Source organism: Vulpes vulpes, chromosome 9 (assembly GCF_048418805.1).
Source record: "Vulpes vulpes isolate BD-2025 chromosome 9, VulVul3, whole genome shotgun sequence".
NCBI classification, from domain to species: Eukaryota; Metazoa; Chordata; class Mammalia; order Carnivora; family Canidae; genus Vulpes; species Vulpes vulpes.
In genome coordinates this window covers 2,802,177-2,829,662 of record NC_132788.1, presented here as the reverse complement: position 1 = coordinate 2,829,662, position 27,486 = coordinate 2,802,177, and the positions used below count along the sequence as shown (strand labels likewise).

Sequence of the window (27,486 nt, the reverse complement as noted above, 5' to 3'; positions counted from 1 at the left end):
CTGATTAGCAGCGGGGCGCCCCGACCAGTCACCCACCTGCTGTGCAAGTGAGGGAACCAACCCCTCCACAGACCTTGGCTGAAGCTCTCGGTTGTCCAGTGGCCACCCGGTCCCTGCAGGCTGGGCCGCGGGGGCTCTGGGCCACGGGGGCCTGACCCTGGCTGACTGGTGGCTGGGCTCCGTCTCCAGGACATGAGCTGGGAGACCTATGGTGGTGCCGGATGCCGGAGCTGCTGCTCTCGTGGGGTCAGGCCGGAGTTTGCGACTCTGCAAGGCAGTGGCCAGTCACCGAGGCAGGGCCTGGAGCTCAGAGAGGAGCCAGGAAGTCCCCCTGCAGAGGGCTCATGGGCAGGGGAGAGGGACCAGGTGCCAAGGGAGAGCCAGATGGCGGCACAGTGAGACCAGGGTTCAGGGGGACAGTGAGAGGCAGAGATGGAGGGACAGAGTGACCTGCGTCAAAGGGTAGGCAGGGAGAAGCTGCATCATTGCAAGTAGCTGCAGCAGTGGCTGCCCACGCCCACTGCCACCCCAGAAAGGACATGGAGGTGGCACCGTGTGCCTTTGCCCCTTGAGCGTGGAGCTGGGTGACCAGCCACCCGAATGCAGCAGACACGCCACTGCCCGGCTCCTGAGGTGTCCCTGCATGGCCCGCTGCCGCTGTTGGGACACCCCCTCCCCCGGGAAGCCGCTTGCCACACTGTGAGGAACCCAAGCCCACGGAGAGGCCACGCGTGGTTCCTGACTGACCTTACCAGCCTGTGGGTGCCACCATCGTGTGCCCCCCGCCGCTGGCAGCCAGCCCACGAGAGGCGGGTGTCTCCTGTCCCCGGGGCCCCAGCCGGGCCAGTGCGGGTGGCAGGGGGTCACTCTGGGTCTCCCTCCTCTTCTTCCCACACACAAAAGTCACTGCGCCCCGACGACGTCCCTGTGACCCTGGGACACGCTCGGTCGGTCAGGGGCCCACGAGGCCGTCCCTCCGCGGCCCGGGCAGTGGCCTTTGCTGGACCGTCCCGCTGTCTGTCCGTACCCTGGGCTCTGCTGCTTCCTCTCTGTGGTGGACTGCACACCCTTCTGTGCGCCCCCAACCCTGCTCTGTCCCCCGGCCCTGGGTGGCGGTGAGGCGTGACACTGCCTCTCGGGGTGTGTGTGGGGGTGTGCGTTCTTGTGCCTGCTCCCCACTCGTTACCCGGCGGCTTGAGACGCAGAAACGCAGGCTCGCCCGGTTCGGAGGGCAGAGGGGTCTGTGGGCCCGTGTCCCCCGGAGGCTCTAGGGGCAGGTCCTGCTGGTCCCTTCCAGCTCCCGACGACTCCTGGCTTCCCCAGCTTGGCCGCTCCCTCCAGTCAGTGCCACTTCCTCACGTGGCTTCTCCCTCTGGGTCGGAGCCTCAAATCGTCCTCTGCCTTTCTCTTATTAACACACCTGTCCTTGCATTTAGGGCCTAGCCTGAGTCCAGAGCGCCTGAGGTCATTGCCCTAATTACGTCTGCAAACCCCTCTCCCCGACAAGATCCCGTTCACAGGCTCTGGGGGGCCACCGTGCACCCCGCCGCCTTGGACCATAGCTTCCGTCGGCGACGACCAGGTGGGCTCTCGCCTGCCGCCTGGACGAGGGGCCCTGTCAGTTCTGGTCGATGAATGACTTTACCCATTTGTTCAATAACAAGTCCTGTGAGAGAATCAGAATATCCAGCCGCCGCCGGAGGCAGCTGTCGAGGAACCTAAGCGTCTGCCAGCAGAGATAGCGCAGCTCGGCGCAGGGCTCTAAGTCCAGGTGGGAAGAGATAGAGGCCGCGGGGGTGTGGGCGGAGGCTGGCGGGAGCCCAGGCACCGGCTGCTGGGGGGGGGGGCGGGGGACCCTGGGCTGCCGATGTGGGGACCCGAGGGTGTGTGGACACCGGGTTCTAGATGTGTCCTGGGGGCTGCAGGAGGGAGGGCGGGGAGCACGTGTGGCGAAGGGCCCTGCACATCCGGCCAAGGAACCCATGGGAGTCCCAAGGGTCGCTTAGGAATCAGCAGCCCAGGGACAGACTCAATCTCGACGAGTTACTCGAGTTGCTTGGCAGGAAGAGTGAGCCTGGGGGGAAGGAGGGAGAGAGGTGGCCTGAGGAGCAGTTTGAGGGGCGGGGTAGGGTCCCAACTGGCTTTACAACTGGAAGTCCTGTGTTCGGGAACCCGTGGGGCCTGGAGCCAGGCGGGAAGGTTGGTCTCTCCCGGGAGCGGTGAGTCATCCTCTGAGAGTCTGCAGCTCCTGCTGTGAGTCACTGTCCCTGCGACCAGGACACCAGGACGCCCGGGGCTCTCTCCTCCCTGTGATGTGGGCACAGCAGGTGCCTTACATGGGTGTTGAAAGGAGAGACTCGGGGTTGCCTGGTCTCCTCGACACCTGTGAGGGGACACACGCTTTGATGGGGCTCCTGTGGCAGCTCGGCAGCTCGGCCCGGCTTGGACACCGTCCTCAGCCATCTCTGGCCAGGGAGGGTGGGTGTGCGAGGAGGCTTCGTGGGCCACGCTGACCGCTCCCCACCCTTCGCTGCCTGTCCTTCCCTGTCCCGGCCCCGGCTGGAGGCTTGCTTGGACGCTGCCTCTGGCTTTGACCCTTGCTTCTCTCCCAGCCTGGGCAGAGGAGGAAGGTGGGTCCCCAACCTGGGATGGGGTTTGGGAGGAGAAGGGGGGCCTGGCCCAAGGCTCCTGGGAAGAGACGCCCCACATGCAGGCTCAGAGGGCCCCGAAACCAGGAAAGCTGCCCTTTCTCACCCTGTTGGGTGGTGATCTGCTGACCATACATGGTGCTAGGCGTTGGGATTGAGTTGCCAGCACCCCAAGCCCAGGGTGGGGTCCTCACGACATGCAGCTGTGGGGCTCAGGCTTCTAGCCATCAGGCATACCAGTGGTGTTCCCAGCAGGAGAAGGGAATGGGCAGGACGAGGGCCCCTGTCTCTGACCTCCTGTGCCAGAGAGCTTTATTGGACATTTTTGCTATAAAAATTATACCCAAATGAGCACCACTGTAGCTAAATCTCTCACACAACTGATTATGAGACTGACAGAACATGAAGACTCCTAACTCTGGGAAACGAACTAGGGGTGGTGGAAGGGGAGGAGGGCGGGGGGTGGGGGTGAATGGGTGACAGGCACTGATGGGGGCACTTGACGGGATGAGCACTAGGTGTTATTCTGTATGTTGGCAAATTGAACAGCAATAAAAAAATAAATTTATTATTAAAAAAACAACAACTGATTACTCTCGTAGAATAAATGCCTGGGGGAGGTATTTTTGATCAAAGATTAGGAACCTTTAATGCCAAGCTATCTTCCAGAAAGACTGGGCCAGGCTTCAAGGAGGTTATCATCTGGGGACACTGGGCATTTTATTCAGGGGCCATAGATGAGTGGGCAGCGTGGGGGTGGCCCGAGCTATCAGATGGCAACGGGAGGCTGTGGGTGGGTTTTAGGGTGGGAAGGAGCAATGGATGTGGAAAAACACACGGGTGCTGCTGGGAATGGGAGGGGGGGCAGAGATAGCCCCGATTGCCTGAGGTAGCACCAGCCCTGTGTCCGTGGGCTGGTGTGCCCCCTGTGCCCAGGGCTGTGACGGCACTGGCAAACCGCTGTTGGGTGTAGATCATGCAAGCATCCGTAGCATTCACTGAGCTCCCTTTTGTTGGTGGGCGTTTGGGGCTTAACAGACCCAGAGAAGTGGGACCCTGGAGAGAGGTGAGGCCTGTGTCAGCCCTGGGTCTGAGTCCTGTCTCAGCCACTGTGTGTTTTGGACACAGCACCAAGGCTGTTAACCTCAGCCTCAGGGAGGGGGGTTAGTGCCACCGCCAGCCCCTGCTGGTACTGATGGCATGGTGCCCACCGGTGGGCATTTAGGAGGAGGGGTGGGAGGCCAGGCATGCGGTGGGGCCTCAGGTCTTTCTCAAGAAGAGACAGGGTTCTAAGGGCAACATCGGAGCCAGGCCCTGGCACAGAGCGATGCTCTGCTCAGGCTGCTGACCCCTCGATGCGAGGGCACTGAGGACTGGGGACGGGGAAGGCAGCACAGCTGAAGCCAGCTGGGACAGGGCTCCCAGGCCTGGCTGCACGTTAGAGTCACTTGAGCCTCAAAAATTGTGAGGCCCAGGCCATAGCCCAGCCATACCAACTGCATCAGGACCTCTGTGGTGAGAGTAGGGTGGGGCCAGGCTTCCTTTTTTTTTTTTTTTAATTGTGATAAGATATACATAACAAACCTTTCTTTTTTTTAACCCTTTTATTTCATTATTTAATTTTAACAGCATACATTTCAGTAGGGTTAAGTACATTCACACCATTGTACATTGGTCAATCTCCAGAACTTTATCATCTCCCCAGATGAAAACTCTGTGTCCCCCTTAAGCAACTCCTCATTCTCCCCTCCTGCAGCCCCTGGCACCCATCCTGTGCTGTCCTTATGAACCTGACTCCTCCAGGTCCCTCCTATAAGTAGAATCATACAGTATTTGTCCTTTGGTGACTGGCTCGTCTCACCACGATGTCCTCAAGTTCAAACATGCTGTAGCGGGTGTCAGAATATCCTTCCTTTTCTTTTTGAAAGATTTTACTTATTTATTTGAGAAAGAGAGTGGCTGGAGCCTGAGCAGGGGGGAGGGGCAGAGGGAGAAGCAGACTCCCCACTGAGCAGGGAGCCCGACCTGGGGCCCTGAGGTCACAACCCCAGCCGAAGTCAGATCCCCCTACCCCACGGAGCCACCCAGGCACCCCAGAGTGTCCTTCCTTTTTAAGGCTGAGTCTGGATGGCCAGACCACACCGTTACCTGTTCCACCGCTGACGGTGGACACTTGGGTGGTTTCCAGGCCTGGGTGTCGTCGCCTGCAGCTGCGGTGGACGGCCCGCGGGCCGGGCACACCCCTGGCTCCCTACCCTGCGGCTCCACGGGCGTCACCCCAGCGTGGGCCAGGGTGCCGCCTGCTGTTATCAGGTCCCACCAGCGCTGCAGGAAGCCCTCTGCCCCCACCCGGGCGGCCAGGCCTGCAGCCCCGGGAAGGCGTGAAGGATGCACACTCAACACACACCGTGTGACAACGTTTAAGAAGCGAGAGTGCAGGGAGAGTCACTGGCTCTGTTCCCCAATTTGCTCAGTAAATGCTTTTGCGAGAGGCACGGGGCTATGATTTAATAGGTGGGATCCCCGGCCTCATCGAAGGAATTCCAGGGGGGTGGGGGCGCGCCCCTTTCCTAGCAGGTGGATGCAGAGCCTGTTGCAGGGACCAGGACTGCCCGTCCCGCAGCGTCGCATCCACGCTCTCCCGCCGCGGCTGCAGCCCCGGGAGGAGCGCGGGGACCTCCCTCGGCCCCGCCCACACCCGCGAGGCCCCGCCCACACCCGCGAGGCCACGCCCCCTCCTCGGGGGCGGGGACGGACCCGGCCAATCAGAGCTCCCGCGCAACAGGCTCCGCCCCCCCCAGGTGAGCGTGTTTTCCCAGACTCCTCCACTTCCGCGGAGGAACCGCGGCGCCGCCGGCCCCCGCGCCCCGCGCGCCCGACACGCCGCACCCCGACAGCCCGCGCCCCGGCTCGTTGGGCCTCACGTCCGCGCGGGAGGCCGGAGGAGGAGGCGGAGGAGGAGGCGTCGGCGCCCTGCGCGGGGCCCCGGGAGCCCGTCGGGAGGGGCGCGCCCGCCGGAAGCCGCGTCCCACCTGCCCGCGGCGCCGGAAGTGGCCGCGGCTGCCCACTTCCGGTCAGCGGGGCGCGCGCGGGCCGGGGCCGCGGACGGGGGCAGGGCCGGGGCGCCCATGGCGGAGGGCGGCGGCCCCCACGGGCGGGCCGGGCCGGGGCCCGCAGGTAACGTGCGCGCAGCCGCCGGGCCGCGGGGGGCGGGGGCGGGGGCGGGGGCGGGGGCGGCGCCCGGGTCGCTGTGCCCGGGCCGGGGCCGCGCGTCGTGGGCGCCCTGCAGCCCGGCCTTGCTGCCCGGTGGAGCCCGCGCCCCGCCGCCGCCCCGCCGCCGCCGGGGACGTGAGAGGCCCCCCCGGCTGTCGGGACGGGGCTCGGGTCGTCTTCGGGAAAGCGCCCGGAGCCCGCCGCCTGCCCGGGGCGCCGCGGCACCTGCACGGGCGGGGACAGCGACGGCGGCGGCCGTGACACAGCACGTCCGGGGGCGACAGACGCTCGTGCCCGCGGCCGTCGGACCTAGGGCTTCCACCTTGAGACCCTCCCGCCGAGCGGGCGCGCGGTTGCAGGGCGGGCGGCTGCGCTGCCTGCTCCGTTGGGGACGCGTCCCCTCCTGACCTGTGCTGGGGTCCCTCTGGGTCAGTCTCTGGATTCGCCCCATGTACCAGATGCTTTTATGGGCTCTGGACCTTACACGCGGTCATCATCATCTGGGTCTTTGGAGAGCCCCCCCCCCCCCCCCCCCGAGAGCTGATTAGGCTTGGACACTGGTTCAAGGAGCGCTTTTCATCCCTCTCTGTTCATTCTTTCAACACTTTTTTTTTTCCTCCCCCAAAGATTTTGTGTATTTACTCATGAGAGACAAAGAGAGAGACAGAGAGAGGCAGAGACACAGGCAGAGGGAGAAGCAGGCTCCATGCGGGGAGCCCAACGTGGGACTCGAACCCGGGACCTTTTTTTTTCCCCAAAGATTTTATTTATTTATTCATGAGACACACACACACACACACACACAGAGGCAGAGACACAGGCAGAGAGAGAAGCAGGCTCCATGCAGGGGAGCCTGATGCAGAACTCGATCCTGGGACCTTTTTCCCAAAGATTTAATTTATTTGTTCATAAGAGACACAGAGAGGGAGAGAGAGAGAGAGAGAGAGAGGCAGAGACACAGGTGGAGGGAGAAGCAGGCTCCACCCTGGGCGTCCGATGCAGGACTTGATTCCAGGACCCTGGGATCATGCCCTGAGCTGAAGGCAGACAGATGCTCAACCCCTGAGCCACCCAGGCGTCCCTCAACAGACATTTATTGAGGAAAGTGCTATTGGCCAGACCTTGCCCTGGCTGGGGACACCGCAGTGAACAGGGGCAGGTCAAACGAAGCCCCTTCTTCTATCCCGGGGTTTGGTGGGTACTGACTTTGACCCCAGGGATCAGGACTTTAATGTCTGGATGTCATTTGAGCATGAGAGAGACGTCTGGAATAGAGGAGGACTGGGATGGCCCCTTCCCAGTATAGACGGGGGGTAGTGTGGGAGACAGGCTGCTCTGGCCTGTATGCGGGGCCTCTTACATCTTCGCAGCACTGTTTTGTTATTTACAGTGTTGCAGGCCTGGGAGTGAGGGGCCACAGAGATTTCCAGTTAAGGTCTGAGAGCTCTGTGGAGTCCCTGTGTTGACCATGAAGAAGCTGGTAGAAAAGCAAACTTGAAGTCATCCTTGGATCTGGAGCTAGGGAAGAGGAGGCTGCACTGAGCTGGACCAGGCGGTGGGTTGAAAAGAAGCCAGCAAAGGGAGGCCCAGAGAAGAGCTTAGCAAACGTCTGTGGCTCCCACTTATCTGTCTTTGCTCTACACATTCTGAATCGTACTCGCTCCTGCTTTGAGCTTTTTCACTCTGGGGGTTGAAACTGCAGGGTAGCTGCTGTACAAGAGGAGAGCAGCTGGAGGAAGATCGGGGTGGGGGGGGGCAGCCCTGCAGGTTCCCCGATGCCTGCCTATGTGGTTGTGGGATCAGCCTGGCTGAGCCGTGTGTGTGTGTGTGTGTGTGTGTGTGTGTGTGTGTGTGTGAACTCTTGCTGCCCTGCCCACCTGCCGGTGAACCATTGAGTCCTGAAGGGCAAAGAAGCTTATTCATCGCCCCCATTGTACGGTGGTCAGGCCTCCCTTGTACACAGTTGGTATTTAAGAGACATTTACAAGACGTTTAAAAGACATTACATCCAAATCAGAGGACATTGATTTGGATGTAAAAGCAACTCCATCATTGGAAAGAGTCCACCTGTGGAGGGGTATGCTTTCCATCTGTGCCTGGTCACGTGCTGGGAGTGTGCACTCCTACTTTTTCCTCGTGCCCCTGTCTGTAGTGATGTATGCAAAACTCTTGATTATCTGGAGATTGTTTCTGTGCTCCAGTGTGAGCTGGGCTCCAATTACTTGCAAATAGGTATCTAACTTTACAAATTCATCGACTACTTAATTTAGCTGTGATGGCTGTGAAGTCCAGGACCAAGGAAGGCACCAGCAGATTCTTTGTCCGACAGGGGTCTGCTTCCTGGTTCATAGGCAGAGTATTTTTGCTTTGTCCTCAGGCAGAGGGTGTGTGGGAGCTCTCTGGGGTCTCTTTTATAAGGACACCAATCCCATTCATGAAGGCTCTGCTCTCATGATCCATGCAGTCACCTGCCAAAGTCACTACCTCTTAATACCATCACCTTGGGGGGAGACACATTCAATTTATGGCAACTACTCTTTTATTCCTCACAGATTTCGATACCCATTTATCTTTATATTAAGATCTTTTCTGGTCAATTGATTCTGTTTATCTTTTTATTCAAATGAGAATAAGTTCTTTTTAAAAAATATTTTATTTATTTACAAGAGACATAGAGAGAGGGGCAGAGACATAGGCAGAGAGGGAAGCAGGCTCCATGCAGGAAGCCTGATGGGGGACTCGATCCCAGGACTTCAGGATCATGCCCTGAGCCTAAGGCAGACGCGTGACTGCTGAGCCACCTAGGCATCCCGAGAATACGTTCTGTTAACCGGTAGGGTAGTATTTTTTTCCCATGTGTACTAAAAATTAAGTGATTTTCATTCATATTTCCAAATAAACCTTTTTTCTTTTTAAAGTAGGCTCCATGCCTAGCATGCTCTGTGTGTGTGGGGGGGTGCGGTTTGACCTCAGGACCTGAGATCAAGACCTGAGCTGAGACCAAGAGTCAGACACTTAACCCACTGAGCCACCCAGGCGCCCTCTTCAGATAGACTTTTATAATATTTTTCTCACATCTCATATAACCCCCCTCAAAAGAGGTTTGTTAATCTGCTTAATTTATTTGTTGCTATTTAAAATTTTTCTAGCATTGACTCATCTTGTCCAAGCACATGGTATGGTGTTGAGCACTTATCTCTAGTTGTCTTTTTTGTTTTCCAGTTTCCCAGTCTTCATTATGTGAAGCTGGCTTTCTGTTTATATGCATATGTTTTTAAATGTTCCTTCTTCCTGAGGTGTAACCTATATTCAGCAGTGTACCCCTCTTAGGTTACCATCTGATGAGATTCTCCTGGAGACTCCTGTGAGGTCAGTGCCCAGGTCAGCTTGCTGCAGTCACCCATGTTGCAGACAGCAGCATTTGTTTGGCTGTTGAATTTTGCCAGATGCAAGTATCTTTTTGTAACATAGGAGATGATTATATGGTGTGCCCCAGGATTAAGACACTGCTACGTTCTTGGGATAGATAGAGTAATGCTATGGTGGATTTTTTGATACCTATTTTAAATTGCCCCTGGCTAATATTTTATTGAGGATCTTCTGTATTCTTCAGCAGGGTTGACTCATTACCTCCAGCCCCACTTAAAAATTACTACCCTTGTCAGGTTGGTGTCAGGAATGTGCTTGTTTCATTAAGGGAAGCTTTCTATATTTTTCTAAGCACTGGGAGTTTCTGGAGCACGGGAGTGGTTTATTCTTGAGCGCCTGAGCTCGCCCCGGTGTACAGATGACAAAGGGGCCCACGGCAGAGGGTGCCCCCTATTGCCTGGTGTTGGCAAGGTTTCCCCTAGCTGACAGGAGCCCCTGTCTTCAGTGCAGGTCCTAATCTGAAGGAATGGCTCAGGGAGCAGTTTTGTGACCATCCGCTGGAGCACTGTGAAGACACGAGGCTCCATGATGCAGCCTACGTGGGGGACCTCCAGACCCTCCGGAGCCTGCTGCAAGAGGAGAGCTACCGGAGGTGAGCGCCACTGCTGGGGCCGGGCCAGTACTGCACGAGGCTGTGGTGTGGACTCCCTGGTGTGCAGGTGAAGAACCTGATGCTCCCAGTGTCAGAGGACAGGGCCACAAAGGAGACGGAGGAGGCATGGTCAGACTTGCAGGAGACGGCCAGGCAGTGAGTGTGAGGAGACCTGAGTTCAAATCCAGCTCTGTCCTTGGCCTTTATATTTTCTGGAAACTTCTGGCTCTCTCTGGTGTCAGCTTTCTTGATGTTAGTCTTGAGGGCAGCACTGTTATTCTCTTGAAGAGTCTTCCTGCCCCCTTCCAAGTCTCCTGGGGCTCTTTACCCTAAGCTGTGTATGTGAGTTCACCTAACTTTGTTATTTTCCCATGGTTACCCCTCTGTGGGTGCAGACTTCCTGACGTACCCTCCTTCAGCATCTGGTGCCCACTTGTCTGCCTCCGGGGCCTGGTGCTCAGGCCCAGGCCATCATCCCATCACCTGGGGGCGTGCTGTGCACTCATCTTATTTACTTGTCTGTAGTACCCTGCCTGTTGCCCACTCGATCCTGCCACTTCCTCCAAACCGGCTCAGGCTCTTCCTTGGTAGCAGCGGAGTGTTGATACTACTTTTTTCCCCACCGGGGACCCCTGGGAGAGCACAGAGTCTTCCCTCCTGGTATTCTTGGATTGTTTTGTGGGTCGAAGATTGGAGTCCCAGCTAGCTTAGAAACTGACCTGCAGCCAGAAAGTCCTTCATGCTTGGTGTTTCTTTTCCCCGTCAGAGTTAGGATGGCAGGGAGTTGACAGAAAAAAATGCCTGCCTGTCAATATTGAAATTAATGCCGCTTTTTATGAATAGCTCCCAAGAGAAGGATTTCTAACAGTATGAGAATGGGTTTCTTTTTTTTTTTTTAACTTCTAATGTCTTAGCATTATTTCCTCAGAATAGATAACAGTATTTAAAAAAAAAAAAAAAGCTCTAAGGATCCAGAAAGGATCGTCATACAAAGGCATCAGATGGATTCTGCATGAATATTTGATGCGAGTGACTCAAGCCCAAAGGAAATCTTAAATTTGCAGATGTAATAGTAGAATAAAAAAATTAGGATAGAGTTCAACTGGGTATTTACGTATTGCTTTTCCAAATGCTTTTTTCCTTCTTATATTTGGGTTTAGTAGATCTGTTTCTAGATGACATTTTCTTGTTGCTGTGTACTTCTTTGACAATGAATCCTTGGAGTGTTCCTTGGCCTTTCTGGCTAGTGGAAGCCAGTGCACAACTGAAGGAGGAACCCCTGACCCACTCCGTGTTTCCGTGTCACTGCTTCAGTGATGTGGATGGCCAGGCTTGGTGTTCAGAGCTGCATAGGGAGCTGGCTGCTGACGTGGTGGGTCGGTGGACTACACGGCCGTGGTGTTCCTTCACCAGGGAGTCATGGTCTGATTGTCACTTCTGATGAGAGCTGAGTATAGCCAGTTTCCCTCTGTGTTGGCCTTAGTGATTCCTGCAGGCTGTCATTTGTGCTGTGTCACAGGCAGAGGGACCACAGTGGTCACCTGGGCCCAGTGAGGATGCCAAGGCCCCACCTCAAGGCCTTCACAGCTAGTAGCTGGTGGGAAGAGGCCTTGGGACCCTGACACAGATTGCCAGCAGTTGTGCTGCTCTTCATCCTGCAGTGTCTCCCTGGGCAGACCCTTCCACTCTTTGTGGAACAAAGAACTTTGGACCAAGAGTCAGGAAATCTGGGATCTTGGCTCTGGTGTTCATTGGTCTGCCTGTGCCTCAGTTTCCTCTGCTTTGGATCCGTGGTGCCCCATGCGCAGATCCGGCATTTCATAAAACAACGCACGTGGAGGCATTCTTGAAGCCTAGAGTGTCTGAAGAGGTTGCCCCCTGCGTCTCTATTCCTTGTATGTGCCAGCATGAGAGGGAGCAGAGCAGCTTGTGGGGTTCCCAGCTGCCCTCCCAGCCCGGCCCCCCTGTGTTCTTTCTTAGCCGCATTAACGAGAAGTCCGTCTGGTGCTGCGGCTGGCTCCCCTGCACACCGCTGAGAATCGCGGCCACTGCGGGCCACGGGAACTGTGTGGACTTCCTCATCCGGAAAGGGGCCGAGGTGGATCTCGTGGATGTGAAAGGACAGACTGCCCTGTACGTGGCTGTGGTGAACGGGCACCTGGAGAGCGCCCAGATCCTGCTGGAAGCTGGCGCTGACCCCAACGGAAGCCGGCACCACCGCAGCACCCCCGTCTACCATGCCTCGCGTGTGGGCAGGGCCGACATCCTGAAGGCGCTCATCAGGTCAGTCCCGCCGAGGCCTGGCCACCGTTGCCCTGCACGGGCCCTTGGGGGGACGTGGCCCCATGGCTGGCCTTCCTGGGGCCACACTCTCATCCCCTGTTGCCTGAATTTACTTCTCTCTCTCTGTAAAGTCAGACATGTTGGAAGATTTGTCTGTTAGTCTTTTTAAAGAGCTGCTGCTTAGTGCTGCCTGCCAGTTCTCATTTTTCTGCTGATCGTTTATTTTTATATTTTTCCCATTTTCCTTATTTTAATTTTATTTCTCTCCTTTTTCAGTTGAATGATTATTCATTTTTTTCCCCTGAAGTGTCAACTTTCAAGGTTATTAATTCACCTTTCTGTGTAGCTTTGGTCGTATCTGCTGAACTTTCCCCCCATTTTTCAACCAGATATTATCAAGGTCGATTTCTTCTTTGCTCTTATGGTCATGGAAGAGAAAAGTTGGATACACGTTTTTATGAACTACTTTTACTGTATTGGGCTCAGATAATGTGCAGTGTATAATTTGCATTTGGGGGATTCTTTTGAGTTTTTTACTAATTTTTTTTAATGTCACACGTTAAAAGGTTAGGTTGCTATGGTTACTCGTAAAGCCGTACCAACCATGGGTGTTTTATTTGCATAGTGCAGTATGGTAGCCTCGGTGGTGTTCCTCGTGGTCCCTCTTGTTTTACATGTTTAACCATCAGATCTGCCCCACGTTCAGAGAAGTCTGTTAGTCTTTAATTGCTGTTGTGATTTGTCAGTTTCCCTTTTTATTTCTAGTATCTTTTTGTTTCCTGTTTGATGCTAAAAGTTGTTGCGTGTGGGTTATGCTCATTATCAAACCAGAAGGTAACTGTAGGTTTTATTGAAGGCCTTTTGTCGCATTTAGTTTTAACCTTTGTGGGTTTAAGCAGCGCTGTGGGTGTTCACCTTTCTTAGTGGACTGGGTAGGATTCTGTTTTCTCATACATTTAACACTATGACCATAGCTGATGTTAGGTCTGTGTCTCTCTCGGTTTCTCAGCTGCTCCATATTTTGTATCTTTGCTCCATGATCTCTGTTTTCTTTGCTTTCACTTTCTATTATTTTGGATAGTTTATGGTGTTATTTCAATTATAGTAATGGTTACATTTTTAAAGAATTTGAACCAGATTACATTTTCATTTTCTGTGTCTCCAATGACTTCTTTCTACCAAAGATGCTTTTTTTTTTTCCCATGTCTTGTTCCGGAGGCATTTCCTGTGGTTGGACAGAGTACAGTTTATTTAGGTAGCCAGTTTTCAGTGTGGAAAGGATCGGCTAAGGGTCCTATTGTTACAGGCCACCGTGGGGGTAGTTCTGAGGAGCAAGAGACCTGGTGTCTCCTCGCCCAGCGCAGGGTGTACTGAGAGCATATTTATTACGTGAAACTTTTTTTTTTTTAAATAACTATGGAATTGGCTCTTGGAAAGACAGACAAGGGTATTATGGTTGTTATATTAGAAGAGGATAAAGCTGTGATGCTTTTTTTTCCCTTCTCTTTAAGGATTTTTAGCCTGATAATCTAAGCCACCCCGGTCCCATGTCTTTGCATCTTAGAGAATGTAAGTCATTAATTTGGAAATATTTTTGAATAGGATCAATCAATGAAATTTCCTTTTGGTTCCAGAAATCCCTTCAGGCATTTCAGTCAGTTCATGATGCACAACTGCTTTGAATTAACTGCAGGCTTGACTTCCAGAAGTACATATACAGACGCCCGGTTTGAGAAAGTGTGGCTGTTATTAAGACATCTTATTCTCTTACTGGAGCATAGGACGTTACTATTACGAGGTACCAAGAACACATATTTAAAAGTTTTCTATTTTCTAAATTACCAGGTAACTGACTTACTGACTTTTGGAAAATGGGAGTGATACGGTTGATTTACTGAACAAATAATATAATCTAAATAGAATGTCAGCTGTTGCCTTCCTAGGTCCTTGGCCCTGATAATGCAGGGCTCTCTGCTGTCACGCCGTAATTTGCTGTTTCTCTGCAAGTAAATTCTACTTTGTTATTTGTAAATTCCCTTGATATATGTTGCTGACTTTTTTAAAGAAGGTAAGGAGTGGTGTTTCTGTATGTGCAAAATTTATATTGATTCACTGAGTTGTCCCAGTGGTTCCTTGCCAGAGATATTAAAAGCAGGAGGGGAATTTTGGAAAATATTCAGGATTAAAATTAACTGGATTCTATCCAGCATATTTTTATGAGTGGATGAAGGGCTGTCTTTCCCATAGTTCAGTAATACCAGATTGTCATATTGCCCAAAAGTACAAACATTTTGGAAGACCTGTTCCTGACAAAAGGAGGGAAAAAAAAATATCACTGCTTAAAATCTAGTTCTCTTTTTCTTAATTGATTGAGTATGTGAAGTGAAATGGCAGTTTCTGTGTGGTTTGGTCTATGTTTTAGGACACTCCTGTCCGTGCTGGAGTGTCTAGGAGGCTGGGCGATGTTTGTGTTAGTGGTGTCTGATGATGCTACGTGGCATCAGTGGGGAAGCGGACTGGCCTGTGAGCACATTGGTCTGTGTGCCTCTCCTTTCTCTTCTTAGGCCTGTGCTGCCGGAAAGCAGAAGTGTGGGTTTCAGAGAGAAGTTCCTTTGGACATTCAGAATAGTGCTGAGGAGATCGGCGGTAGAATATGATTGCTGGCCAGACATTTATATCAGGGCCTGGAAGATGATGCTCTTTCCTGTGTCCTAGACCCCTGCCTGTCCACTTGTCATCTCTGCTTCTCATGCTGTCATTTCCTAATTGCAGTGAAACACGTGCCGACAAAACCTGTGTGGCATTGAGGGCTGTCTGGGGTGCTGGAAGCCCAAGGAAGCAGGTGCTGGCTGTCTGGCGTTGACTCAGATGAGAGTCGGGTAAAGCCTGCGGGGCAGTGATCTCACAGGAGCCAGATCCTATCCGGTTGCACAGGATTGCACTTGGGCCCATTACTGCTGGTGTTCACTTTGATCTTTTGATTAAGGTGGTATCTGTCAGGTTTCTTCACTGTAAAGCTATTCTTTTTCCCCTCTGTAATTATTTAATTCGTATTTTGTGGAGAGGTACCATGCAACACATATATATCATATTTCTCATCAAATTTTTAATTTATTTGTTTGTGTTAGACTTATGGTTCCTCCCTTATCTCAGGAGTTATAATCCCTCATTATTGTTACTTACTTTGATGCTCAGATGGTCTCGGATTTGGCTGCAGGGAGCCCAGCTTTGTCATGACATGTTCCCTGCATCCTTTGAACAGTTCCTTATTTTGTCTTATAACAGCATATTCTAGGCTCATCTAGCGTCATGCCTGTCTTAGCCCTGGAATTAGTCATTTCTCCAAGGAGTCCTGGTTTTTTTTAATGGAGAATGGTATTTAGAAGCCAAGATCTGGATACTGATAGTGTTTATTACATATGGGCTGTTCTGTTCTCAGCCCTCCTACTGGACAGACCCTAAGTTACATATAAACACATTTCTATATCTACATACATTGGCAGTTGAGTTCACCCAGATACTTCTAATCCAGTCTGGTACCACAGAGGCCTTCCTACTTTTCCCCTTTCCAAATTTATTTGCTTTTCTGACAGAGACCTGGTTCCCCTTATCCTTAACATATATATTTATTTTGCCAATCCCCCATCTGTAACCAGTCTAATGTTGCTGCTCCCTCTCACACATGACTCCTCATCTCATGCGGGCTAACAATACTCCATGCCAGGCAGCACTTTTAGCAGGCATCCTCTTAGCTTTGCCAGGACTGATTCACTGAGCTAGGCTGCCGTCCGTGCTTGAGTCAGTGGCCTCTGCTTAGATTAAAGAGACCTAGATTGGTAGTTTGCACTTGGGCTGAGAGAACTCCAAATTCTTGAAGTAAGTCACATTTTTGGACTTCCCGGAAGACAAGGGCAGGTCTCTTGTGGGGACCCAGAAGCCTCTGCCTTTTTACAGTCATTTAGAGATCGGCTCTGCTGAAGAATGAGGCTTCCAGGTCAGACTGTTCATGCATCTGTCCCGTGAAAGATGCATTTCCTTACATCTGGGCTGTCAGTGGGCCTCAGAAGAGGAGAGCTCTTGTATGGCCATAAGGCTTATCTCAGGGACTGCTGTGAGCACGCTCATGGGGAGGGGGGGCGGGCGGCGGCAAAGGGGATGTTGCATGAAGCTTCCCTGTTGGCAAGCTGTGCTTCCTATCTTAGGTCCTTCTAGGTCATCTCATGTTGAGAGTGGCCTGGCTATCTGGTTGTATGGTATAGTTGAAAAGAGGAGCCAACCTGCAGGCAGGACATGATGGCACCATCTGGAAACACAGTTGGGTTAAGGTGTTTTGTTTCGTTTTTTTCCTTTTAACTTTTGTGGATTGTTTTTAATTTGTTTATGACATATATTTACATGGTTCCCAAGTCAAATCTGTAAAACAAAGTATATTAAAAGAAGTCTAACTTCTGTGCTGGTCTCCATCAACCCCCTATAGATGACCTTTTAACACTTATATGGTTTATTGCTCCATTGTTAAAAAATAAACATAGTGTCTATGTGTCTAGGTCTGTGTCATAGACAGGTATGTATTGTAACCACTTTCCCCCAGATAAACAGTAGCATGCTACACACTTTCACTGCCCTGCCTTTCTCACTTGTTAAATGTGTTGAGGTCATTCCAGAGCAGTATTTAGTGATACTCCTCACACCTTTTCATAGTGGTTCGGTGCTGCTTTATGTGGATGGACCACAGTTTGTTGAACCAGTCTCCTTTTGAGGGACCTATGAGTTGTTTCCTGCCTTCAGCTGCTATGGATAAGGTTTTAATGAATTGTGTGCATGCATCTTTTCAGAATTTTGCAAATGTATCTTGGGGATAGATTCCAAGAGTGTGATTGATGGGTCAGAGGGTAAATGCTAATGTAATTTTGCCAGCTCTTGCCAAATGTTTTCCTAGTGGGACTGTTCCATTTTGCATTGCCCCCAGATCTGAATGAGATTTGTTGTTTCTTAAAGCTTGTTCAATAAAATTTTGCTTTTCCCCAGTGTGATAAGTGAGAAGTAGTATCTCAGGGTAGGGTTTGTTTGTTTTGTTAAGTATAATTGACATATAATTTTATGTTTCAGGTGTAAAAGTAGTTTTAATTTGCATTTGTGCTATGAGTGAGGCTGAGCATCCTTTCAAATGGCTGAGAGATGCCTGCCACTGTCAATATCTCTTGCTCATTTTCCTGTAAAACAGTTGATGTTTTCCTTTAAAACAAACAAACAAACAAAAGATTTATTTATTTGAGAGAGAGCAAGAGTGAGCATGGGGGAAAGGCAGAGGGAGAGGGGAGTCCCAAGCAGACTCCGTGCTCAATGTGGATCCCAACTTGGGGCTTGATCCCAGGACCTTGCGATCACAACCTGAGCTGAAACCCAGGAGTCGGACACTTAACTGACTGAGCCACCCAGGTGCCCTGATCTTTTCCTTTTATTAGTTCTTTATGTATTAACGATATTAATCTTTTGTAATATTCCCCCAACTTTTCCACTTACTATTTTCCTTTGCTTATGCTGTTTTTTTGCCATGCAAAAGTTTTTCTTTAATTTTTATGGTAAAAAGCTTTGTTTTGGAGCTCCTGGGTGGCTCAGTGGTTGAGTGTCTGCCTTCAGCTCGGATCATGATCCCGGGGTCCCGGGATCGAGTCCCACATTGGGCTCTCCACAGAGAGCCTGCTTCTTCCTCTGCCTGTGTCTCTGCCTCTCTCTGTGTCTCTCATGAATAAATAAATAAAATCTTTAAAAAAAAAAAAAAAAGAAAAGCTTTGCTTTTTACATCTTTTCTTGTTTGATTTTCCAAAGGAACTTTATAATCAACTTTGTAACTCCAGAGATGTTACTTTTGTTTATTTATATTTATAATCAAGTTATTTAGTTCTAAGAATGGGATTTTCATTTATATAATAAACCTAGGGGAAATTGACCGCTTAATAATGTTGAGCCCTCATCTCCAAGGCAGTGGTGGATCTTTCCATTTCTGACGTCTACTTGTGTGACTTTAGTAGTGTTTTTTAACTTCCCTCCTGCAAATTTTGGACATGTACTGTGAAGTTTATGCTTAGATATCTCATTTTAAAATTATTTTGATGTCATAAATGAGGTCTTTTTTCCTTGTGTTTTTTTTTTTTTTTTTAATTTTTATTTATTTATGATAGTCACAGAGAGAGAGAGAGGCAGAGACACAGGCGGAGGGAGAAGCAGGCTCCATGCACCGGGAGCCCGATGTGGGACTCGATCCCGGGTCTCCAGGATCGCGCCCTGGGCCAAAGGCAGGCGCCAAACCGCTGCGCCACCCAGGGATCCCTTCCTTGTGTTTTTGAACTTATTTTTGTATGTATGAAGTCTATTGGTTTTATAACTTTATTAGTTAATAAATTCTCTTATTGCTTATTGTATTTTCATTAATTATTTAGGGCTTTCCAGACATAGTCATATCCTCTGAAAATAGGGAAAAATTTTCCTCTTCCTTTATAATCTTAATCGACTAATTGCTTTCTTTTATCTGATTGCACTAATAACTTTATTTAAAAGGCCTGAATAGGGGCGCCCCGGGTGGCTCGGTTGATTGTCTGACTTTTGATTTTGGCTCAGGTCATGATGCGTTAGGGTCTTGAGGTCAAGTTCTATGTCAGGGAGTCTGCTGCTTTTTCCGCTCTCCCTCTCCCCCGCCTCCCTCAGCCACCTCCCCCAGTCACCCCTACCCCGCGCGTGTGTGCGCGCACGTGTGCACGCTTTCTCTCTTAAATAAATAAATCTTTAAAATGCCTTAATAATAGTGGGCTAGGTGTAGGCGGCTTGCCCCGGCTTCCATAGGAGAGCTGCCCCTTTCCCATAAGGTGAGGTACCAACATCTGGGTTTTATCTTATGAAGGAAATGTCTCTCACTTTTTTTTTTTTTTTGAGTATTTATAAACCTGCATTAGTGTTGAGTTTTGGCCCATGCCTTCTTTTTATCATCTGTAGAGGTAACCATGATTTTCCTCTTAGTTCTGTGAATGTGATGAACTATGTTCTTAGAATTTCTCATATTGGAACCACCCTTGCATTCTTGGAATAACCCTCCTGAGGTCATGGTTATTGCTTTCTTAATATACTTTGGATTCTCTTTGCTAATATTTCATTGGAGGTTGTTAAATTGATATTCATAAGTGAAATTAGTTGGTAGGTTTTCTTTTTTTTATGGTGTGGCTTTTGTCAGGTTTGGGGATTGTTTTGCTAATTTCATAAAATGAATTTGGAATTTTTCCTTTTTTCCCCTTGGTTTTGAAGTAGTTTAAATAGCCATAAGATTGTCAGCTCCTCACAGGCCTTACAGAGTTCCCTTATGAATTTTTGTGTGAGTGGACTCCAAGTTGTTAATTAGTGTCTTACATTGCTGGAAGTCGTGAGACCATCGTGGTCTGTGGGGTCTCCTCAGCGGCTCCCCGGTGCTCATGGAGGTCAGGCCTGTCTCCTCAGGGTGTGGTGGGTATCTGTTGACTTTGGCTGGTCTCCCACAAGGTCTCATTGTCCCTGTGTCTCCCCTGTAGGTATGGGGCTGACGTCGATGTCAACCACCACCTGACTCCTGACATCCGGCCCCCCTTCTCCCGGCGCCTCACCTCCTTGGTGGTCTGCCCCTTGTATATCAGCGCAGCCTACCACAACCTCCAGTGCTTCCAGCTGCTTCTCCAGGCTGGGGCGAACCCCGACTTCAACTGCAATGGTCCTGTCAACACGCAGGGCTTCTACAGGGGCTCCCCCGGGTGTGTCATGGATGCTGTCCTGCGTCACGGCTGTGAGGCAGCCTTCGTGAGCCTGCTTGTAGAGTTTGGAGCCAACCTGAACCTGGTGAAGTGGGAATCCTTGGGCCCTGAGTCAAGAGGCAGAAGGAAGGTGGACCCCGAGGCCTTGCAAGTCTTTAAAGAGGCCAGAAGTAAGTGGCCTGAGTTCCATTCTGACTTGCAGTCTGTTTGGCTCAACCAAATGAATCGGGCTGTAGTGATTAAAAAGAAAAAAACCCTTCCAGTGAAGCCCGTAGTCAGAATCTTCAGTCAGGACCAGGAATCTTCCAGACTACTTCCAGATTGGCCTTTTCAAATTCCTAGACACCAAGAGTTGATACAAAGGAATATATAAAAGTGCATGTTCAAAGTTCCTGGAATTATAGTCTCTCTGCCCCTCTGCTCTGCTTTGTGACCCCACATTCCTTCACTTACACATAGTTTCTCCTCCATGTTTGCCTGACGACAAATTGCAAGCCCTTCCTCCTCTAGGGGTCCTCCTTCCCTTTCTTCAGTTCCCACTCAAATACCGTTATTTTTATTATGTGATAATGTCTGGTTTTTGTTAGGATAAACTCCCATAGTTGCTTATTTATGAAGAAAGATTTTGCTAGTGAATTAATAAATCGATAGCCAGGTTGTGTGCAGTTGATCTGGGGCTTGGACTTCTCCGAGACTCTGTCCGGGACTCAGAAATTGGCCTTGTGCACCTCCTATGGGCTGCCGTGGGCCCTCTGTGACCCACCCGTCCTCCTTGCCTGGGTTTTGAGGGCATCTGAGTTGAAAACCTTTTCCCTGACCCTTACCTCTTACAGAACTTCAGTTGATTGTGTTTTTGTTGTTGGGGTCTCCTCAGCCAGTCATTAAAACGTGCTCCCATGGAGCCTTCCCCGAAAGAGTTGGAGAAGTGGTCACTGGAGTCATCCTGGTGGAGCGAAGCTGCCTGGGTTGTGCCTGCTTCACAAGGCAGACACGTGGCTAGGCCGTTTTGACCCAGAGTAAAATTGTCAGCCTGCAGGCCTCATAGAGCGCTCAGCCTGTGTCTCCTGGGTCCCCCTGGACTTTCTGGGATCCCCCAGGAGCCGAGGCTGACAGAGGGTGAGGGTCAGTTCACACCTGCCAGCGCCTTCAGTGGTTAGCTCTGACTTCTGTCTAGGAAATTAACCACAGTCAAGGAGGTGCTGTCACGGTGAGCAGGTGGCCCAGGGGGAGATCCCAGCCTTTCCACAGCCGGGCGGAGCAGATGACAAGACCTTCCTCACCAGGGACCGCCCCGTCCACTGTAGAGCTGGGAGCTGGCAGTGAACGTCAGTGCAGTCCTGCCTGCGGTCGTTGGAGTTAACCTCGCTCCCTCTGTCTCCCTTTCTTTCCACGGCGATCCAGGTGTCCCCAGGACCTTGCTGAGTCTGTGCCGTGTGGCCGTGAGAAGAGTTCTTGGCAAATACCGGCTTCATCTGATTCCCTCGCTGCCTCTGCCAGACCCCATAAAAAAGTTTCTGCTTTATGAGTAGAATTCCGGTGCAGCAGTTGATTGCAGTGAGAAGAAGGTGATCTGCCGTGAAAGTTGACGCTGATTCTTGCCCCCGTGAACCACATCCTGTGCTGCTGATGGAATCCCACTTGGCTCCTGGTAAAGCAGAAACCGCCTTGTTCTCATGGACTGTAATTCCATCTCAGGTGCTTGGGGCATCGGACAGTCCTGGGGTCATTGTCAGCTGAAAAGTTCATACAAAATTCCATTTCGTTCTTCCTCAGTATCTCTGTTGTGGATTCTCACGGTAGCATGTTAACCAAGTGGGCCTTGCAGTGTGTGTGAGTACGGGCCAAGGTTGGAGGCCTGCTAATGGCTCCAGTGGGGAAGACGCCTAGCACTTTCCAGAACTGTGCTTCTGTTTATATTTTTACTTCTCAGTTTCATTGTTTGATTAAAACCTTCTGACACCTAAATGAAAAGAGAGCTTTGGTTAAAAAAAAAAAAAAAAAAAAAAAAAAAAAGTAGAGTACAGAAATGCAGTTCATGAATTTGCTAGTTTGTTTTCCCTGCTCCTGGGGGTGACATGTGGCATTTGTCTACACACAGCCCTTCCTTGCCACTTCAGTGCTCTCTTCTTGTGGTAGCAGTGTCCTCTGTTAATTGTCTCTGAGAGGGTTTCTTGGCTGCATGGATTGGCTGTGTTAGCTCAGTCAGTACCTGCATCCTTTCAGAGTCTCACGGGATACCCTTTGGCAGCGCTGCACCTGTTCTGATACCTAACTGTGCCTAGTGTCACGCCAGCAGGTCTCATGAATTCTCTGCCCCTTCACTTTGGGGAGCTTCCAGACACTGATTGATCTTAGGAGGCCCACACTGAAGATCTAGCCAGGAAAATGACTGCCTCCATTTGGACCAAGGACTGCTCCAACAGCATTCACTGCCAGTTCTAACCGGAGGAAACACCTGTGGCGCTGCCTTCTAGTCCTTGCACACTCCAGGATGGGGGGATTCACTTGCCCTCTGGATGGTTCCAAGCTTCCAGTTGCTTAGTGTCCAGTGAACAACACATCTGGCATTTGGTTGATTGCTCTTTGCCTCTTTGGACCTGATGTCTTTGTAGTTGCTCCTTGAACCTAAGGACGGGGCAGTGAGGTCAGGGGACTTCCCTTGCCTCCTTGGGGCTGCTGGTAGGTGAGATGAGCTAAGTGATCATCCCCAGGTGTTTGGCTGTGGGCAGGGGTCACTCACATCCCGGCTGTGCAGCTCGGGACTGGCTGTGTCTGTAGAGGTGGGCCATTGGCTGCCTCCTCAGAGCTCTCCAGGTGATGCTGTTTCTTGGGAAACCACATCTGGTAGTTTGAAGCCTCTGATGACAATTGTGTGGAATCGTGGTGATTCTCACCTTCAGAAGTGTTTAGAAATGGGTAAATTCCAAATCTGAGTTTAGGTTTTCTGTAGTAAGAGAGATCTAATTTGTAATCATTGAGTTAATGATGCAGGTTTACTTCATGACTGACAGCACTGTATATTTTAGCCGAGGAGACACGCAGTGCCTGTCATTGTCTTAGGTGGCTCGAGGATAGAATTCTAAACCCCTCCTCGTGTCATGGACGGCTCTGCCAGAAAGCCGGGCTGTGGCCTGTAGGTGCGTGCGTGGGGACGGAGGGGAGAAGAGTCCCTTAGGATTCGGGGGGGAAGACAATCACTGGAGACTCCACATGGCTTCAGTGACCCTATTACAAGCTGTGGCCATAGTATAACTGTGGGATGGCTGTCGCAGCCTGCGATTCGGCGTGTGCACTGCTGCCAAAGGCCTGGGGACCCTGGTTGGCTGGGCTTATGCAGAGCTTGGGGCCTGTCAGAGTGACATTGTGAGCTGCAGGTTGTGGGTAGCTGGTGAGGGCCGTTAGAGCCAGAGCCAGGTGCCGTGGCTGAGAAGGGATCAGGGGTGTTCCTTGTGGCACTCGGGGTGGGCCCAGGACCGCAGTGAGGCTGTGGCGGGAGCTTTGGGGAGGTGGGGCTCTGTCTCCACATGGAGAAGTTCGAGCCACCCATGGGTGGACTGAGCCACTGGCAGGGAACTCATGTCACCAGTGGTGTGAAAGCAGTGGCTGGTCATCTTCTTGGTAGGGCTGAGAGAGTGTGGGTGGTAGTTCACCTTACTTTCAGCAATTCCAACTCTGGGTCCCCTTTCCTCTGCCCTCTTGGCTCAGGTTCTCCCCAGGCACACTGTGCGTCTGCCCCCCTGGGTGCTTTCTGCAGAGGCCCGTTAAGGACCGGGCCTCTCCAGCACTGCCCGGGGTAGACGGTGACTCTGTCCTGGACCTTCTGGAAAGCAGCACCTGGGAATGCTGCCAGGGCAGAAGCCTCGTACCTGTAGGCACGACCACCCGGCTGCGCCGAGGCAAGGGCCCAGCAGCGTGGTCTTGGGGTCCATAGCCCAGGAAAGCAAGCGCGGAGCTGATTTCTGGGGGGTTGAATGATTTTTCCAGGGTCTCTCTTAAAGGAATGGACTGAGCTGACCCTCACTGCTGTGTCTCCCCCAGACCTGGCCCGGGAGGCGGTGTGAGTCAGGAGCGCAGGGTCAGGAGGTGGGGCCTCTCCTGCTCTGCCCCTGGAGTGTGCTGTGTTCTAGGCCAGCAGCAGGGCACCAGGGCGTCCGCTTTTCCTTTGCAGAGGACAGGTCTGCTGTTCAACCAGACTGCTGATTCTTTCAGAATCCGGACAGCTTTGAGGCTCACCCTCTAGTCTGAAACTTCATAGCCGCCAAACATGAATCTGGAAACAGTGTACATCGTTGCTTAAGGCCATTCGTACTTGTTGTGAGTAACTTTCCTAAAGCTCCCTTTCTTTCTGTTGGCAAGGATAGGGTAATCATGTTTCTGAGGTGTGGGGCACCCAGGTCCCACGTAGCAAGGAAACGTAGTGGTGGTGGTTTGATGAGGCTGCTGCCTGGCAGGCCCCAGGGCCCCGCAAGGAGGGGCACGACAGACCCATGGGAACGAGCCAGAGTGTCCCCCCCCAGCCTGGTCCCAGGAGTGTCCCAACTCTCCCCTCAAACAGAGTCCTGCTGTAGGCCTTGGCTGCTGTGGACAGGTGGGCAGGGATACCTCTGAGAATTCCGCTCTGGCATCCTGGGTGTGGATTTTGAGTGTATTTCCCAAAGCCATCAATGTCACACATAGCTGTGCCTTTTCCTATTACTTATGTTATTTATGTATTTATTTATTTATGTCCTGCCTTGTTCTAGAAAAGGGTTGAAGGCAGTGATGCTTGTTTTTGTTTTTGGTTTTTTTTTTTTTTTGATGCTTGGTTTTTGATGTTCTGTTTTGACATTTGGGAAGTTTCTGTCCACATGCACCCATTAGGTGATTTTAAAAAGAGGACAATTAGCAGTTTTCTAATGTTGACTATATTTCTGTTCTCAGGCTTAAGTGCCATCCTTTTTTCTTTTTACCTTCTTTCTTGAATTGATTTTTTTAATAAAGGGTTCATGTAGAAGTAGGAGGAGAGAAACATGCAGCAAGCGTAGGTGTGAGCAAAGGAAAATCAGCCTTAGAGAGAAATGCTTTGCCCATGGTTGTCTGCGTGCTGCTGCACGGCCCAGGCAGGCCCCAGGCAGTGTGGAGGCTGCACTCTCACACCTGTACATGCCCACAGGACTTTTGGGAGGACACACGGGAGAACGTGTGTGAGAGCACTTTGTACTGAGCATTCCCTGTGACTGTAAACTGCTCTTGTGACTGCTGTCCCTTTCTCAGTGGATATGCATTTAAGGGGATGGAGGTGCTGGAAGGGCCTGTGACCTTGGGGATCGGGCTTGACCTTGTGTTCCCCCCCCCCCCCCCCCCCCCGGGCCAGGCAGCGATGCTCATGGGGGCCCATAGCATAGGCCTTTGGCACAGAGGACTCTGTGCACGTCAGTAAGGACAGGGCACATGTTAAATAACTTAAGAGGTCAAGTTTATTCAACCTAGAGTTTTGTATTTTATTTTGAGATAATGTCCTTCCTAACTTGGGTGATAAAATGTACTTTTATGTAACAAAGGTGATAATAGAGGGCTATATATATATATATATATATATATATATATATATATTTTTTTTTTTTTTTAAATGCTCTTGGCTGTAAGATGAAGATAAAATACTGGCTGCTCTTTGTCAAGCCCCAGAGTTTCTTCTTAAGTTTGCCAGTCTCTGAAGTCCCAGAGCCAGGGAACCACAGTCCAGCTATGGTGTATGTTTACATAATGATGAGAAATTCCTCTTGGATTCTTAAAACAGCCTGTTTATGTTGTTGAAGGCTCTCACAGCATTTCTGCTGCCTGGTAGTCTAAGAGTAAGCTCTGAGGTCACCACATGTGGTGTTGGAGGGTCATGCTTATGTCCTGGTGGTGGCAGAACTGCCCTGTGGGGTAGGCATCAAGCCATTCCTGCGTCCATGAGAAACACTGTCTGGGAGTACTGCGTGGCCTTCTCACTGGGGCCCGCCCTTACCTCGGGCCTCGGGGCCTGTGGCACCCCTGAGCGCCTGGGGCACGTTGCATGTTGGTGATGGCGCTAATAGCAGGCCTTCTGGGGCTGAGGCTTCAGGCTTCCGCCCTGCCCCTTTGGCCGCCTGCCCAGGCGCACGGTGACCAGTCCTCAGTGGTCTGGGCTCCCCACCAACTCCTATCTACTTGCTGAAAGTGCCTCATGTGGCCATGTGACCTTTCTCCCTGACTTACTTTTATCTCTTTCCCACCCCCCTACAGCCTGACCCCTCGGTGTGGAATAAAATAACTGGTGTGCACTCTTAGTGGTTAGTGGGCTTGTCTCAGGAGAGTTCCACGGGAGGGCCACGCAGACCTTGGAGTGTAGTGATGTACAGAAATACACTTTATAATCCTAGGCAGACAAGCCGACGGAGCAGTGAGGCGGGGAGCAGGGGTCACTTCTGTTGCCTTAACATGTAATCACCCAGTGTCTGGAATACATGGGCAGCCTTTTTTTTGCTGTTGTTTTGATTTCAGATCTCCACCAAGTAATGTACGAATGTGTGTAAATGCAGCTTGAGTGTGGTGTTTGTGAACACAGCTTCTTGTACCTCTGAAGTCACGGCTTCCTGCTGTGCTCTAGCCCCAGCGTGCCCGCTCAGCTCTGCAGTGTTGGCATAGTGCTTGGTTGGGAGTGTGACCCGCAGGGGCCTGTGTGCGTGGAGACATGCTGCAGGGAGTGTTCGCCATAGTCCCTGGTGTCCCTTCCGCTCCAGTAACGAATGTGTGTTTGCCCTCTGCTGCTGGGACGGCGATTGTTCTTGCACTTGTGCCTGGTGAAGAGTTTTCACAAGTATGATGGGCATCTTTGATATGTTATTGTAACTTTAATAAACGCTTTATTACCCTTTAACTCAACCCCTATCCCCAATGTCTTACTTTTTTGGACTGTTTATCTCAACGGGTAGAAATTGGTCTTGTGAAATCTTTGAATACACATTTCAGCCACGTGATGGGCTCCTTGGAAAGTTTGTAATGATACGGAGAGAGGAACTTTTTTGAACTGCTCTGAGGGATCTTGGTATTCTAGGGAGGCACCCAGAATGTGGCACAGATTTAAACTTCCAGCCAAGCCTGTTTTACTTAGTGGGGTTTCCAGTTTGAGGAGAACGTGCCCTTAAAGTGTTTGAAACCCACGGCTTTCAAGCAGAGCGAACTGTCCCTGTGGGGCTCTGCAGGGGGAGGCAGTGGAGAGCTGTGGGCAAAACCATTGTTTCTGGGTCTCTGTTACATGTGGCTTACTTTGACAGCGGGAGGGTGAGGTATGAAGCTTTGGGATGAGCCCAGCAGGGAAGGAACTAAATAAAAACATGTATGTATATCTCAGAGACCACTAGGATGCTCTCTGTGCCTGCTGTCTCGGATACCTTCTTCATTCCTCGCATCCTGGCCACTCCCCACCCCCAGCTGCACACACACCACTCCTGCTCGGACGGAAGGGTGGTTTCACTTTCTGTCCCAAACCAGCTCAATTTGTGTGGCAGAGGTGAGTGGTTTTCCTGCACTGTCCAGTTTTCATGTG

General features: G+C 51.2%; 1 protein-coding gene across 1 annotated transcript; it reads left to right on the top strand.

The window, feature by feature from the left end:
• The first annotated feature begins 5,491 nt into the window (after window positions 1-5,491).
• ASB1 (ankyrin repeat and SOCS box containing 1) lies at window positions 5,492-26,822 on the top strand. Its single transcript, XM_072719009.1, has 5 exons — window positions 5,492-5,825; window positions 9,741-9,882; window positions 11,863-12,165; window positions 19,722-20,107; window positions 21,339-26,822. Exons 1-5 carry the CDS (start codon window positions 5,777-5,779, stop codon window positions 21,464-21,466), a joined length of 1,008 nt encoding a protein of 335 aa, XP_072575110.1. The 5' UTR covers window positions 5,492-5,776; the 3' UTR covers window positions 21,467-26,822.
• The last annotated feature ends 664 nt before the right edge of the window (window positions 26,823-27,486 follow it).

Coding starts and splice junctions, on each gene's coding strand:
- ASB1 (XM_072719009.1), top strand. CDS start 5,777: ATGGCGGAGGGCGGCGGCCCCCACGGGCGGGCCGGGCCGGGGCCCGCA. Junction 5,826..9,740: donor GGCCGGGCCGGGGCCCGCAG/GTAACGTGCGCG, acceptor TCTTCAGTGCAG/GTCCTAATCTGAAGGAATGG. Junction 20,108..21,338: donor AGTCTTTAAAGAGGCCAGAA/GTAAGTGGCCTG, acceptor ACGGCGATCCAG/GTGTCCCCAGGACCTTGCTG.